The sequence below is a fragment of the Hemiscyllium ocellatum genome, chromosome 3, assembly GCF_020745735.1.
Source record: "Hemiscyllium ocellatum isolate sHemOce1 chromosome 3, sHemOce1.pat.X.cur, whole genome shotgun sequence".
NCBI classification, from domain to species: Eukaryota; Metazoa; Chordata; class Chondrichthyes; order Orectolobiformes; family Hemiscylliidae; genus Hemiscyllium; species Hemiscyllium ocellatum.
The window spans coordinates 9364084-9380155 of NC_083403.1; the positions used below are offsets into that span (position 1 = coordinate 9364084).

General features: G+C 42.4%; 1 protein-coding gene across 1 annotated transcript in view; it reads left to right on the top strand.

Moving 5' to 3' along the window:
* LOC132834399 (dynein axonemal heavy chain 8-like) overlaps positions 1-16072 on the top strand; it is a 1143262-nt gene that overhangs the window by 624396 nt on the left and 502794 nt on the right. Inside the window, exons 33-36 of the mRNA XM_060853284.1 lie at positions 4831-4968; positions 7573-7813; positions 8914-9113; positions 15509-15662. Coding sequence (XP_060709267.1) covers positions 4831-4968; positions 7573-7813; positions 8914-9113; positions 15509-15662 — 733 coding nt within the window. The remainder of the gene's footprint in view (positions 1-4830; positions 4969-7572; positions 7814-8913; positions 9114-15508; positions 15663-16072) is intronic.

Here is a 16072-nt window from a genome sequence, read left to right on the forward strand (position 1 = left end):
CAAGGGGCCTAACAGGGAAGACAGATGAACTCAGGGCATGGTTAGGAACATGGGACTGGGATATCATAGCAATTAAAGAAACATGGCTCAGGGATGGGCAGGATTGGCAGCTTAATGTTCCAGGATACAAATGCTACAAGAAGGATAGAAAGGGAGGCAAGAGAGAAGGGGGGTGGCATTTTTGATAAGGGATAATGTTACAGCTGTGCTGAGGGAGGATATTCCTGGAAATACATCCAGAGAAGTTATTTGGGCGGAACTGAGAAATAAGAAAGGGATGATAACCTTATTGGGATTGTATTATAGACCCTGTAATAGTCAGAGGGAAGTTGAGAAACAAACTTGTAAGGAGATCTCAGCTATCTGTTTAATGCTGTACATCTCTATGACTCTATGTTGGAGCTGTTTGGTAATCAACACCTGGAGTACTATGCGCAGTTCTGATCAGCAGCACAATATAGGAAAGATGTGAAACAAAACTGGAATTGTTGGTGAAACTCAGCAAGCTTGGAAGCATCTTTGAAGAAAAGTATTAGCATTTCAGGGCCAATGACTTCAAAACTGATTACTTTAGATTAGATTAGACTTACAGTGTGGAAACAGGCCCTTCGGCCCAACAAGTCCACACCGACCCGCCGAAGCACAACCCACCCATACCCCTTACCTAACACTACGGGCAATTTAGCTTGGCCAATTCACCTGACCCGCACATCTTTGTGACTGTGGGAGGAAACCGGAGCACCCGGAGGAAACCCACGCAGACACGGGGAGAACGTGCAAACTCCACACAGTCAGTCGCCTGAGTCGGGAATTGAACCCGGGTCTACAGGCGCTGTGAGGCAGCAGTGCTAACCACTGTGCCACCGTGCCGCCCATTACAGCTTGGAATGGTTAGGTATATATGCTGAAGATGATATGGGGAGGGGGAGGAGTAAACGATAGGTGAAGTTGAAACTCAGAGAGAGAACAACAGTTGGTTAGACAAGGGAATGGATAATGGTCAGCCTGAAAAAGTCAACAGTTGCTAATGAGGATCGTCAGTAGCTGAAAATGGATTGGTTGTGATAGCAGCCCATGTGACGACAGGGCCTTGTTTGTTGAATGAAGAAAGGACATGGAATTAGGTGTTCAGGCCCTAAGATTATTGAATTCAATATTGAATCTGGATGGCTGTATCATCCACAACCGGAAAATGAAATGCTGTTCTTCTAGCTTGTGCAGAGCTTCACACTGAAGCACTGCAACAGCCTGTAACAAAGATATTGGCCAGACAACATGATGGTGTGTTAAAGAGGCAGGCAACTGGAAGTTCAGGGTTATTTTTGCAGACAGAAGGTCAGTGGTCTACGAAGCAAGTGCTCAGTTCTGTCTCCCCACTTTAAAGCTTAGCATATTGTGAGCAGCGAAGACAATAAACCCAATTGATTGAAGTGCTGCTTCACCTGGAAGGTGTGGCTAGTTCCATGGATAGTGAGGAGGAAGAGATAAATGGGCAGGCATTACACTTACTGAAATTGCAAGGGATGGTGCCATGGGTGTGTGGAGTGGAGGAGGAGTCCCAGTGGGAACTGCCCCTGAAGAAGGCTGACAATGAGGGGAGGGGAATGTGTGTCTCGTGTTGAAATCCTGCTGGAGGTGGAAGATCTGGTGGCTGGTAATCCCTTGGATGTGGATATTGGTGCAGTGGTAAGTGAAGATCAAAGGGGCCTTATCGGTGTTGAGGGAGGGAAGAGATGGGGTGAGGGCAGAAGTGCGGGAAATAGGTCAGACACAATTAAGGGCCCTGTCAACTACTCTGTTGAGGAGTTGGTGGACATTTTAGAGGCCCCCTCATGGAATCTGGCATTGTTGGAATAGATGCAAAGGAGATGAAGAAACTGGGAGAATGGAATGGAGTCATTACAAGAAGCAATGTGGGTACTCTTTTAGAGTCAGTGCGTTTGTGATGGATATCGGTGGACATCAAGTGATATGATTTCATGAAGGGACTGCAGAGGATACTCACCAGAATGGGATGGGATGGAGCAGTTTAGTTATGAGAACTATTATAATTACAAGCTCGGATTTGTTTTCTTTAGAGCAAAGAAGGTGCATATTTGCAAGTTGCATACTTACTCTAAAATCCTGGAATTCTGATGCTCCTTTCCCTCTGTGTGACATTTGACTATTCTTGAACTGCTGCAATCCGCCTGCTGTGGATTGACCCACAGTGCCATGAGAAAGGGAATTCCAGGATTTTGACCCAGCAACGGTGAATGAATAGCGATATATTTCCAAGTCAGGATGGTGAGTGGCTTGGAGTGGACCTTGAAAGTGGCAGCGTTCCCATATATCTGCTCCTTGGATGCTGCCTGACCTGCTGCGCTTTTCCAGCAACACATTTTCAGCAATTGGAGAGTATTCCATCACACTCCTGACTAGTGCCTTGTAGATGGTGGACAGGTTTTCAAGAGTCAGGAGGTGAGTTATTCACCACAGTATTCCTAGCCTCTGACCTGCTCTTGGAGCTATTGCATTTAATTGGTAAGTTTCTAATCAATGATAACTTCCAGGATATTGATAGTGGAGATTCAGTGATGGTAACACCATTGAATGTCAAGAGTCAGTGCTTAGATTGTCTCTTGATGGTGATGTCATAGCCTGGCATTTATGTGGCGTGAATGCTACTTGCCACTTGTTAGCCCAAGGCTGTAATGAGGTCAGGAGTTCAATGGCCCTGGTGGAACCCACACTGGGCATCACTGAGCAGGTTATTGCTGAGCAAGTGCTTCATGATTGCACTATTGATGACATCTTCCATTGCTTTACTGATGATCGAGAGTAGAATATTAGGCATGTTGAATTTGTCCTGCCTGTTTTTTATGTACAGGATATACTTGGACAATTTTCCACATTGTTGGATAGATGCCAGTGTTGCAACTATACTGGAAGAGCTTAGCGAAGGGAGTGGCAAGTTCTGGAGCACAAGTCTTCAGTACTATTGCTGGAATGTTATCACAGCCCGTAACCTTTGATGATCCAGTGCCTCCAACTATTTCTTGATACCACGTGGAGTGAATCAAATTGGCTGAAAACTGGTATCTGTAACGCTGGAAAACACGGAAGAAGTCAAGATGCATCATCCATTCTGCACTTCTAGCTGAAGATTGCTGTGTATGCTTCAGTTTTATCATTTGTACTGATGTGTTGAGCTCTTCAATCTTTGAGGGTGGGGATATTAGTGCAGCCTCCTCCTCCAGTAAGTTGTTTAATCATCCACCACCATTCACAACTGGATGTAGCTGTACTGCAGAGCTTAGATGTGATCCATTGGTTATGGAACCACATAGGTCTGTTTATCACTTGCTGCTTACGCTGTTTGGCATGCAAGCAGTCCTGTTTGGTGGACTCACCTGGTTGACACCTCATCTTCAGCTATGCCTGGTGCTCCTCCTGGCATGCCCTCCTACATTCTCCATTGAACCAAGGTTGTTCCCCGGCTTGATGATAATAGTTGAGTGGAAATTAAGCCAGTCCATGAGGTTACAGGCTTTGTTGGAGTACAGTTCTACTGCTGTGGATGGCTCACAGCACCTCATGGATGCTCAGTCTTGAGTTGCTAGATCTGTTCAAAAATCTGTCCTATTTAGCGATGATAATGCTGCATCACACCATGGTGGTTATTCTCAAAGTGAAGGTGTGCCTTCGTCTCCACAAGGACTATGCGGCGTTCACTCTTACCGATACTGTCATGGGTGGATGCATCTGCAGCCAGCAGGTTGGTGAGGATGAGGTCAAGTATGTTTTTCCCACTTGTTGGTTCTCTCACCACCCGCCACAGACTCAGTCTAGTCCCTGTGTCCTTTAGTAGCAAAACAGCTTGATCAGTAATGCTGCTGCTGAGCCACTCTTGCTGGTGAATATTGAAATCTCCCACCCAGAGTATATTTAGTACCCTTGCCATCCTCAGTAATTCCACTAAGTGTTGTCCGATATGGAGGAGTATCGAGTCATCAGCTGAGGGAGGATAGTTTGTGATAATCAGCAGGAGGTTTCCTTGCCCGTGTTTCACCTGACTTCATGGGGTCCTGGGTAAAATGTTGCTTGACTAGCCTGTGAGACTGCTGTCCCAATTTTGGCACTAGTTCCAAGATGTTAGTGAGGAGGACTTTGCAGGGTCGTCAGGGCTGTTTCTGCCATTGTCTTTTCCAATGCCTATATCGATGCCAGGTGATCTGACCAGTTTCATTTCTTTTGAACTTGGTAACGATTGATATAACTAAATGGTTTGCCAGGACATTTCAGAGGGCAACTGGGTGTCAACTACATTGCTGCAGATCTGGATTCACATGTAGGCCAGACCAGGTGAGGATGCCAGATTTGCTCCCTGAAGGACATTAGTGAACCAGATGGTTTTTCCAACAATCAGCAATGGTTTCAGGATCATCATTAAACCCTTAATTCCAGGTTTATTGAATTCAAATTCTACCATCTGACTTGGCAGGATTCAAACCTGGGTCTGTAGAACATTATCTGAGTCTCTGAATTAATCGTCTAACAATAATACCACCAGGAATTCACCTTCCCAGGTTTGATCCTCCTCTTTTTACCTCTGCCCTCTACCCTTTTGGCATTGTTCTGAAATATCTTATCTTCTCCCTCTTCCCTACATTGCAAACAAGATTGCCCTTGATATTAAATTACAACCCAACATGCCTATGTTACAGCTGTAATAAAAGGGCAGCCATCTGTCATCTGACTTACAAATAGGTGTAAATGTCCGAGAAGAGATAGAATGTTGCCCTCCTACTTGGTTATTAGTTGCTGATGTGGTTTATGTTTTCCCTCTAGGAAGGAGCTGGGATTGCTTCAGAAATTGTATGGTTTATACGATGCAGTGATGACTAATATTAATGGTTACTATGATGTGTTGTGGACTGAGCTCGACATTGAGAAGATTAATGCTGAGCTTTTGGACTTTCAGAACAGGTAACAACTTAACTGGCCCACAAGTGTCCAAATTAACTATTGAGTAAAACATATGTTTAAATGCACATTATGAAGTGTATACCAATTAATTTTCAGATGGAAGCTTTTACTGGACTTGCACCAGTAAGATGAGGGAACAATGAGTGCCCTTGACATCAACATAGGAACATAGTCATAACAATAGACCATTCAGCCCATCAAGCCTGCTCCACCACTTAATGTAATCATGGCTGAGCATACATTTCAATGTCTTCTATATGTCCCCAAAACCCTTGATGCTGTTGCTAACAAAAAACGATCAACCTCTACTTTGAATACACACAAAGAGTAATCTCCACCACCTTCTAAAGTAGAGAATTCCAAATTTTCCTAGCACTCTGAGTAAAACAAATCCTCCTTATATCAGTCCTAAATGGCATCCTTTATTTTTCAAATTTTGTCTTCTGGTTCTAGATTCTCAAACCAGGGGAAAATCTTATCTGCATCTACCTTGCCTATTCCTTTCAGTATTTTGTATGTTTCATTAAGATCATCTGTCAATCTTTGAAAATTGAGGGAACACCAGCTAATTTACCCAATCTCTCTTCATTACTAGTCTTGCCACCTCAGGAACAATTCTGACAAACGTACATAGCATTCCCACTATGGCAATATTACCTATCCTAACATAGATAAACCAAAATTGCACACATTATGTTACAATCTATTCAGGCTTGTATAAAATTGAAGCTAGATTTCATTACTCCTCTACACAAATTTTTTGGCGGCGGTTAGAGTGGGAGGAGCGCAGTGAGGACCAGAGGCCCGGCAGGAAGGTAAATTTTAAAAGATATTAAAGCTATTCTTGGGAGTTCAGCGTTCTTCATTTTCTCGGCGACAGTTGGAGTGGGAGGAGTGAATGCGAAAACCAGAGGCCCAACGGGAAGGTAAATTTTAAAAGATTTAAAGATATAAAAGCTTGCCTCATGTACAGACAGAGCGTACACTGAGCAGGAGTGGATACGGGATTGCTGGGTAAATGAAGATTTATATTTGGATGGTTGCTTTACGCGAAGTGTCTCCCACCTGTCCTCCTCCGCCTCTAACCAAAATAAAAGATTCTGTGCGCTGGATTGGTAAGGTGACTAGTTTCTTTTTTTAGTTTTTCAGTAGTCTCTTTGGGAATTTAGAATAGTGGGAATGGAGGTTGGGGCAGTTGGATGTTCCTCCTGCAGAATGTGAGAGGTGAGGGTCACCAGTAGGGTCCCTGCTGACTGCATCAGCCTTATTAAAGTTCATGTAGACAGCATCTACCACTCTACCCTCATCTATCTTCTTGGTCAAATCCTCAAAAAACTCAGTCAAGTTTCTGAGACATGATTTCCCATGTACAATGTCATGCTAACTATCCCTAATCAGTCCTTGCCTCTCCAAATGCACATAAATACTGTCTGTCAGAATGCCCTCCAACAACTTACCCACAGACTCACAGGTCTCTAGTTCCAAGGTTTCTCCTGACAACCTATATTAAATAAAGTGTGGAATACTGTGAATAGTTTTGGGCCCCTGATCTCAGGATAGGTATACTAGCATTGGAGGCAATCCAAAGAAGGTTCACTACACTGAGAGTGTGATTACAGATAAAAAAGTATGAGCCTTTGACACATAACCTTACTAGTTTAACGATAACCCATTCATAAGTGCACCCTAAACCCACATGCACACAATTGTAGAAGCATAAATAGGCTTTCTTCAGGCTTAAGGTGGTTTTTACTGCAGAGAAAAGGATCATCTCCTTTCATGTTAGAGATTGGATGGCTTCTCCCCAAACATTTACACCCACATTGTTCAGAAGGTCTTTTATTGATAACTGGTCACAGACCAATCAGTTATCTGGTGCCAGCTGAAGCTCAATTCCAGCTCCCTCTGTAGCTAGACTTCCTTCCACTGCTTGAACTAGCAGCTGTGGAAACAGCAATTGCAATGAGTATCAACTAACTTATTTTAAGAAAGTGATATAATCCTTCAACAATCTTTGCCTTTAAAAAGTCATTTTTTCTATTTCAGTCCACAACCAAAAATACAGAAAAAGAAAAAGACACATCCTGACAATAGGGTAGACCTTACAGGATCAGCTGAGCTGGGTTTGTCATTGTTATTTTTGGTGCCTAGAACAATGCTGGGTGAGGCATACAGTTTCATTCCCTTTTGACTTTTTTCTTGTGTGTTACGATTGGGTGGCTTGCTAGGCAATTTGAGACGGTATTTAACAGTCATCCATTTTGCTGCAGGTCAAGTGTCATGTGCAGGCAAGACAAAGTGAAGAGGTTAGATGAAAGAATATTAGCGATGAGTTTTCATGACAATCATTTGGTGGCCACCATTACTGAGACTAATTTTTCATTTCAAATTTATTAATTGAATTTAAAATTCCACCTGCTGCAATATTGTTTCCCCAGACCACAATATTACTAATCATGTGACCATACCACTATGCCATCATCTACTCCTTCAATCGACATGTCAACAAAATTTTAAGAATATCTGGTGCTACTATTTGTCATCTTTTTATGAAGGAGCTTCATTTTAATTACCTGAGTTATTTTCCTTTCTGACTATTTCTAGATGTCGCAGGTTACCCAAAGGCTTAAAGGAATGGCAAGCGTTTCTAGATCTGAAAAAGAAAATAGATGATTTTAGTGAATCATGTCCACTGCTTGAAATGATGTCCAGCAAGTCTATGAAAAACAGACATTGGGACCGGATATCAGATGTAACAGGGCATTCTTTTAATGTGACATCAGAAACATTCTCTCTGAAAAATGTTATGGATGCTCCGCTGCTTCAATTTAAGGATGAAATTGAGGTACTGAGTTATTCATCAGTCTTATTCAAAACAAACAAGAGGAGGAATTGGTTTTGAGTAATGATAATGAATCAGTGGCAAGTTTTGCATTCCATATATATAATGTTGTATTGACTTCAACCTGAGACTCATGTCACCTTGAGTGGCCAAAAGTACTGGATATATCTGTCTTTAGCAAATTACTGTCTGGTACCAGATTACCTCTGTTGGAAAAGATTCTCAATCTAATATTTCTGAAAGAACTATTGTTGAATTTGTGTAAGCTCTGCCCAATCTAATGATAACATATAGTGAGAGACAATTGAGTTCTGCATTCACCTTCATAGAGAGCCAATATATTCTGTACAGCTCCTGAGTGTCTTATTAATTTTGTCTGACTTGCATATAGTTGTACTTTTTGATTAGATTACTTACAGTGTGGAAACAGGCCCTTCAGCCCAACAAGTCCACACCGACCCACCGAAGTGCAACCCACCCAGACCCATTCCCCTACATTTCACCCTTTTACCTAACACTACCGGCCAATTCACCTAATCTGCACATTTTTGGATTGTGGGAGGAAACTCACGCAGACATGGGGAGAATGTGCAAACTCCACACAGTCGCCTGAGGTGGGAATTGAACCCGGGTCTCTGGTGCTGTGAGGCAACAGTGCCACCCATACTTCTTGCTATATCATTACTTCTGAATGATTATGTAATGATTTTCCAAATATCCTGCTGTTAATCTCTTAATAAGAGATTATAGCATTTTCCCTATGACAAACGTTAGACTAACGGATTTCTTCCTCCCTTGTTTCTGAAAAAAAATCACATTTGTGATTTTCTAATCACTTGGAACTTTTCCAGATTCTATGGAGTTTTAGAAGTAATTATGGGAAGGAATGTTTGAGTAGTTTACCTTTTAAATAGAATACTTCTCAAAGTCTGATTTTCCTGATTAGATGTAAAGTTTATATGACGGTAGCTAACTGTAACTCTAAGTGAATAGTTTTTTCAATCACCTGACCCGACATGAATGCCTTTATTTCAGCTAATAATTCTGTGATCATTCAAGAAGGTAATAATTAATGATACCTTTTATCTTTTAATAACTTTCAGGATATCTGCATATCGTCTGTGAAAGAGAAGGATATTGAGGCAAAATTGACTCAGGTGATGCAGGTTTGGGTCAGTCAGACGCTAAGTTTCTCGATGTTTAAGACTCGAGGTGAACTATTGCTAAAAGGAACAGAGACAGCAGAAATCATAACAATGATGGAGGACAGTTTAATGATTTTGAACTCTTTACTAAGCAACAGGTACAAGCAATGTTTATATATTGTCAAACCACAATTGTATGACCAAATAGTTTTTAGGAAGGGTGACAGATTTTTTTTTTCAAAGACATGTATTTTCTGGATGACAAAAAAGGATTCTGCAATATCACAATGTCAGATGTTGAGAGGAGAGAGGTCAGAGACAAAAAAATTGCAGATGCTGGAATCCAAAACTGACAGGCAGGAGGCTCGAAGAACACAGTAGACCAAGCAGCGTCAGGAGGTGGAGAAATCTATATTTCGGGTGTAACCCTTCTTCAGGACCTGGAGAGGAGGATGTGTCATTTATCTCCAGAATTGTCTCTGCCACTCAATCTTAGAAGATTATTTCTTCCTCCTACAATACATTCTTTCTCCTGAAAACAGGCAATGAATAGTTTTGTGGCATGTGCACATTTGATGGGTGTGGCAGAAACAGTGAGGGTGCTAATCATTTATTTCCAAACCTTTTAAAATAATTTATCTGTATTGTCAAACTGTCATTGCGGAATTTGAACTGATTTTGTGAAATATCGTCACTTTGGCTAAAAGAATAAAAGCATAGACTACTTTCTAAACGGTGAGAAAATTCGTAAAGCCAAAGTACAAAGGGATCTGGGAGTGCTAGTCAAGGATTCTCTAAAGGTAAACATGCAGGTTTATCTCAAGAGGGTTGGAATATAAACGCACCATTGTGCTACTGAGACTTTATAAAGCTCTAGTTAGGCCCCATTTGGAGTACTGTGTCCAGTTTTGTCCCCCACACCTCAGGAAGGACATACTGGCACTGGAGCGTGTCCAGCAGATGGTCCCTGGAATGGTTGGTCTAACATACGAGGAACGGCTGAGGATCCTGGGATTGTATTCATTGGAGTTTAGAAGATTAAGGGGAGACTTAATAGAAACTTACAAGATAATACATGGCTTGGAAAGGATGGACGCTAGGAATTTTTTTCCGTTAGGCGAGGAGACTAGGACCCGTGGACACAGCCTTAAAATTAGAGGATGTCAATTCAGAACAGAAATGCGGAGACATTTCTTCAGCCAGAGAGTGGTGGGCCTGTGGAATTCATTGCCGCAGAGTGCAGTGGAGGCCAGGACACTAAATGTCTGCAAGGCAGAGATTGATAGATTCTTAATGTCTCGAGGAATTAAGGGCTACGTGGAGAATGCAGGTAAGTGGAGTTGAAATGCCCATCAGCTATGATTGAATGGCGGAATGGACGCGATGGGCCGAATGGCCTAACTTCGACTCCTATGTCTTATGGTCTTATAATCATTTCACCAACATGTCACCAAAGATGACCAGGACAATGCAATTTTTGGCAAGAATATTACCTGATATATATGTTCAAGTCTGCACAATAACCAAGTGTTGCTGTTTCTTATTATAACAACAAATAAAGGTGGAAACTGGATTTGTCAGTGAGAAGCCATACTCATTAATGAATAAATTGATCACAGTTACGCTGATAATGCATCCATAAAACTATATGACATAGAAGCAGAAGCAGGCCATTCGCCCCATCGAATCTGTTGTATCATTCAATAAGATTATGGATGATCTGATCATGCTAAATTTCACTTTTCTGCCTTTCCCCATCACCCTTAATTCATTACTGATTAAAAGTTTATCTGTCTCAGGCTTCATTAATATATATTGTAAAAAGCTGCGGTCCCAGCACTGATCCCTGCGGTACCCCACTGGTCACTGCCTGCCATTCTGAAATGGAGCCATTTATCACTACTCTTTGTTTCCTGTCAGCCAACCAACTTTCAATCCAAGTTAGTACTTTGCCCCCAATATCATGCACCCTAATTTTGCTCACTAACCTCCTATCAAAAGCTTTCTGAAAGTCCAGGTACACTACATCTACTGGATCTCCCTCATCCATCTTCAGAGTTACATCCCCAAAAAATTCCAGATTAGTCAAGCATGATTTCCCCTTCATAAATCCATGCTGACTCTGACCTATCCTGTTACTACTATCCAGATGTGTCGTAATTTCATCCTTTTTAATAGAGTCCAGCATCTTTCCCACCACTGAGGTCAGACTATCTGGTCTATAATTTCCTGCTTTCTCTCCCACCTTTCTTAAAAGGTGGTACAACACTAGCCACCCTCCAATCCGCAGGAACTGATCCCGAATCTATCGAACTCTGGAAAATAATCACCAACGCATCCATGATTTCTCGAGCCACCTCCTTCAGTACCCTGGGATGTAGACCATCAGGGCTGGGGACTTACCAACCTTCAGACCTAACAGTCTCTCCAACACCAATTCCTGGCAAATATAAATTCCCTTAAATTCAGGTCCTTCAGCCACTGTTACCTCAGGGAGATTGCTTGTGTCTTCCACAGTGAACACAGATCTGAAGTACCAATTCAATTCTTCTGCCATTTGTTTGTTCCCCGTAATATATTCCCTTGTTTCTGTCTTCAATGGCCCAATTTTAGTCTTAACCATTTTTTTGCCTTTCACATACCTAAAAAAACTTTTACTATCCTCCTTTATATTTTTGGCCAGTTTACCTTCGTACCTCATTTTTTCTCTGCATATTTCCTTCTTAGTAATCCTCTGTTGTTTTTTAAAAGCTTCCCAGTCCTCCGTTTTCCCACTTATCTTTGCTATGTTATACTTTTTTTCTTTTAACTTTCTTAACTTCCCTCGTCAGCCATGGCCACCCATGCCTCCTCCTAGGATCTTTCTTCTTTTTTGGAATGAACTGATCCTGCATCTTCTGCATTATACACAGAAATATCTGCCATTGTTCCTCCACTGTCATCCCTGCTAAGGTATTGCACCACTGAACTTTGGCCAGCTCCTCCCTCATAGCTCCATAGTTCCCTTTATTCAACAGAAATATTGTCACTTCCGATTGTACCGTCTCCCTCTCAAATTGCAGATTGAAACTTAATGTATTATGGTCACTACTTCCCAATGGCTCCTTCACTTTGAGGTCTGTGACCAATTCTGGTTCATTAACAATACTAGATCCAGAATTGCCTTCTCCCTGGTCGACTCCAGCACCATCTGTTCTAAGAATCCATCTCGGAGGCACTCCACAAAGTCTCTTTCTTGAGGTCCAATACCATCCTGATTCTCCCAGTCTACCTGTATGTTGAAATCCCCTATAACAACTGTAGTAACATCTTAGTGACTGGCCAATTTCAGCTCCTGATTCAACTTACATCCGACATCCAGACGACTGTTTGGGGGCCTGTAGGTAACTCCCAAGAGGGTCTTTTTACCCTTAGAATTTCTCAGCTCTATCCATACTGACTCTACATCTCCTGATTCTAGGTCCCCCTGTGCAACGGACTGAATATCATCCCTTACCACCCCACCCCTCTGCCCATCAGTCTATCCTTACGATAGCATGTGTAGCCTTGAATATTCATTTCCCAGGCCCTGTCCACTTGAAGCCACGTCTCAGTTATCCCCATAATATCGTATCTGTCAATTTCCAAAAGAGCCTCAAGCTCATTCCATCTTATTTCTAATGCTTCGTGCATTCATATATAGTATTTTTAATTTGTTACTGCCCTCACCCTTCCCATCACTCCTATTTCACTCAACCTTACAGCATAATCCCTTTTTGAGTTTTCTACTTCATTGATACATTTGTCTTTCTTGACTTCCCTTGTTCTAACTTTCCCTTCAATTTCCTTCTTAAACATCCAGTTTGTTACCCCCCCACCCCCATCCCCCCTCACTATTTAGTTTAAATGCAGCTATGTTGCAGTAGCAAACCTGCCTGCCAGAATGCTGGTCCCCAACCTATTAAAGTGCAAACCGTCTCTCTTGTATAATTTATGCTTACCACAAAACATACCCCAGTGATCCAAGAATTTAAATCCTTGCTTCCTGCACCAGTTCCCCAGCCACACATTCAGGTCTATTATCTCCCTTTTTCTGGCCTCACCAGCCTGAGGAACTGGAAGCAAACCGGAGATAACCACCCTGGATATCCTGCTTTTCAGCCTTCTTCCTAGTTCTCTGAAGTCCAGCTGTTATATGTTCCTCCTATTCTTCCCGACATCATTTGTGCTAACATGTACCATCACCTCTGGCTCTTCACCTTTGTCCTTGAGGATTTTCTGCACTCTGTCTGTGATGTCTTTAACCCTGGCACCAGGAAGGCAACACGCCATCCTTAAGTCCCGCCTGCTGCCACAAAAATCCCGGTCAGTTCCTCTCACTATGGAGTCACCTATTACCATGGCTCTGTGCGATGTCCGACTCTTCCACTCTGCCTCCACACCAACTTTTGATTGACAGACCTGGCCGCCTCGCGGACTGGTAGTGTCATCTGTCTCTACTGTTTCCAAATGATTTAACTTGTTCCTGTTCACACTGGAGGGTGTACAGAGGCAATTCTTAGAATCCCTACAGTGTAGAAAGATGCCATTTGGCTCATCAAATCTGCACCAACCTTCAAAAGAGCATTCCATTGAAACCCCCCCATCCTATCTCCGATTCTCCACATTTACCAAGTCTAACTCACCCTGCCTGCACATCCCTGGATTCAGCAGGGCCAACCCACCTATGCTGTACATGTTTGGACTGTGGGGGGAACCCCATGGCTGGAAATGAACCCAGGTCTTTGATGCTGTATAGCAACGGCATTGGACACTATACCACCATGCCACCCTGTTCATCAGGCTCCTGCTTGGGATAGAAGAATTAAGGAGACAAAAACAGAAATTGTTGGAAAGGCTCAGCATCTGTGGAGAGAAATCAGAATTAATATTTTGGGTTGAGTGACTGTTCCTCAGAATTTAGGAAGTGTCACTTGCCCAGAAACATTAAACCTGGTTTCTCTCCACAGATGCTGACAGATCTGCTAAGCTTTTCCAGCAATTTCTGTTGTTGTTTCTAACTTAGAGTATCCACAGTTCTTTCTGTTTTTACTTAGCTATAAGCAGAGGCTGGATAAGCTCTGATTGTTTTCTTTAAAGCAAAAAGGGTCAAGAGACCTGATGAAGTATATAAGATAATGAGGAGCACAGAAGGGTGGATAGAAGGCACTGTTCCCCATAGCTGAAGAATCAATAACAAGGGGATGTAATTTTCAGGTGAAAGACAACAGACAATAGGTGCAGGAGTAGACCATTCTGCCCTTCGAGCCTGCACCACCATTCATTATGATCATGGCTGATCATCCTCAATCAGTATCCTGTTCCTGCCTTATCTTCATAACCCTTGATTCCGCTATCATTGAGAGCTCTATCCAACTCTTGCTTAAACAAATCCAGAGACTGGGCCTCCACTGCCTTCTGGGGCAGAGCATTCGACACACCCACCACTCTCTGGGTGAAGAGGTTTCTCCTCATCTCTGTCCTAAATGGCCTACCCCTTATTTTTAAGCTGTGTCCTCTGGTTCAGGAAGACAGGAAGTTTAGAGAGGATTTGAGGAAATTTTTCCTCAATCAAACAGTGGTGGGAATCTGGAATACACTGCCAGGGAGGGTAGTTGAGGCAGGAAACCTCACAGCTTTTAAAAAACACTTGGATGAGTACTTGAAATGTTATAACTATGGGACAAGTGCTGGAAAGTGGAACAAATGGGCCAAAGGACCACTTCTGCACTGTTTGATTCTATGATTCTATGTTTGAATTTCTACAAACAATATTCAACTCTCAGTTTTTAAGTTGCCACAATAGTGTAATACCCCTAAGAAAAGTGACAAATTACACCTTCTCTGACAGTTACTGATGAAAAATCACTGATCTGAAATATTAAGCTGGATCTTGGCTTTGACGCTACATCCCCAAGAATTGCTAGTCAATCAAGTGACCAGCAACTCTCAGTCCCTTACAGTCCCAGCATAAGTAGTGGCCCTCCTACTTTACAGCAAACCCAGAGAAAAGCTTTCTCTGACTGAACAGACTTAACTAAATCTCAAGCACTGGTGGTCGGTAGACCTTCAGCAGCTATTAATTGATCATTTAAGTTCCTCAATTTGTTGATGGTGGGGCAGGCCTACAGACAGCTTCCCTGTTGTTGATAAAACTTCAGCATTGGCAGGTGGAGATTGTATTAATATCACGGGACTCAATACACCACTCACCTGCCAGCTGCCTGGGGTGGGGATTAATGTGTAATATTGTTCATTTTTCCATCGATATTGCCTGATCTGCTGAGCATTTTCAGCAATTCCTACTTCAGTTTCATATTTCAAGAGCCTGCAGCATTTTAGTTTTGTAAAACAGGATTGTTGCTTGTGCCCCAACCATAGCTCCTGAACAGGAGCTAGCGACAATAATGGGATCAAATGCTCTCAGTCAATAGAATCTTCAAAAGTGGGTAGCTAGTTCTAATTCACTCGTATTAATTCACTAGTACTAACTCACTAGTATTCCACTGATTTCTGAAATTGTCCTATCCTGCAGGTATAATACTTATTATAAGAAGGATATTCAAATCTGGGTGCATAACCTGACAACATGCACAACCATAATAGAACAATGGCTTTTAGTTCAAAATCTGTGGATTTATCTTGAGGCTGTCTTTGTTGGAGGAGATATTGCTAAACAACTGCCACAGGTAAGTTAATATTAACTTGAATAGAGTAGCTATCTTCAGCTTCTTTGTCATTCTTACGTTTCTGAATCTTTTACTCAAACTCAGCAATCTCATAGGGAGAAAGTGAAGCCTGCAGATGCTGAAGAATCAGAGTCGAAAAGAGTGGTGCTGGAAATGCACAGCAGGTCAAGCAGCATCCAAGGAGCAGGAGAGTCAATGGTTCAGGCAAATGCCCTTCATCAGGACTGTAGAGGCAGAAGGGGGGATGAGAAATAAATAGTGGCATGGGGGCAAGGCTGGAGGCAAATAGGTGGGAAGGCAATAGATAGATGCAAGTGGGGGGTAATTGTGATTGATCGGTGGAAAGGGTGGAAAAGATAGGTGGGAAAGAAGATGGACAGTTCAAACAGATCAACAGGGCAGTGCTGAGT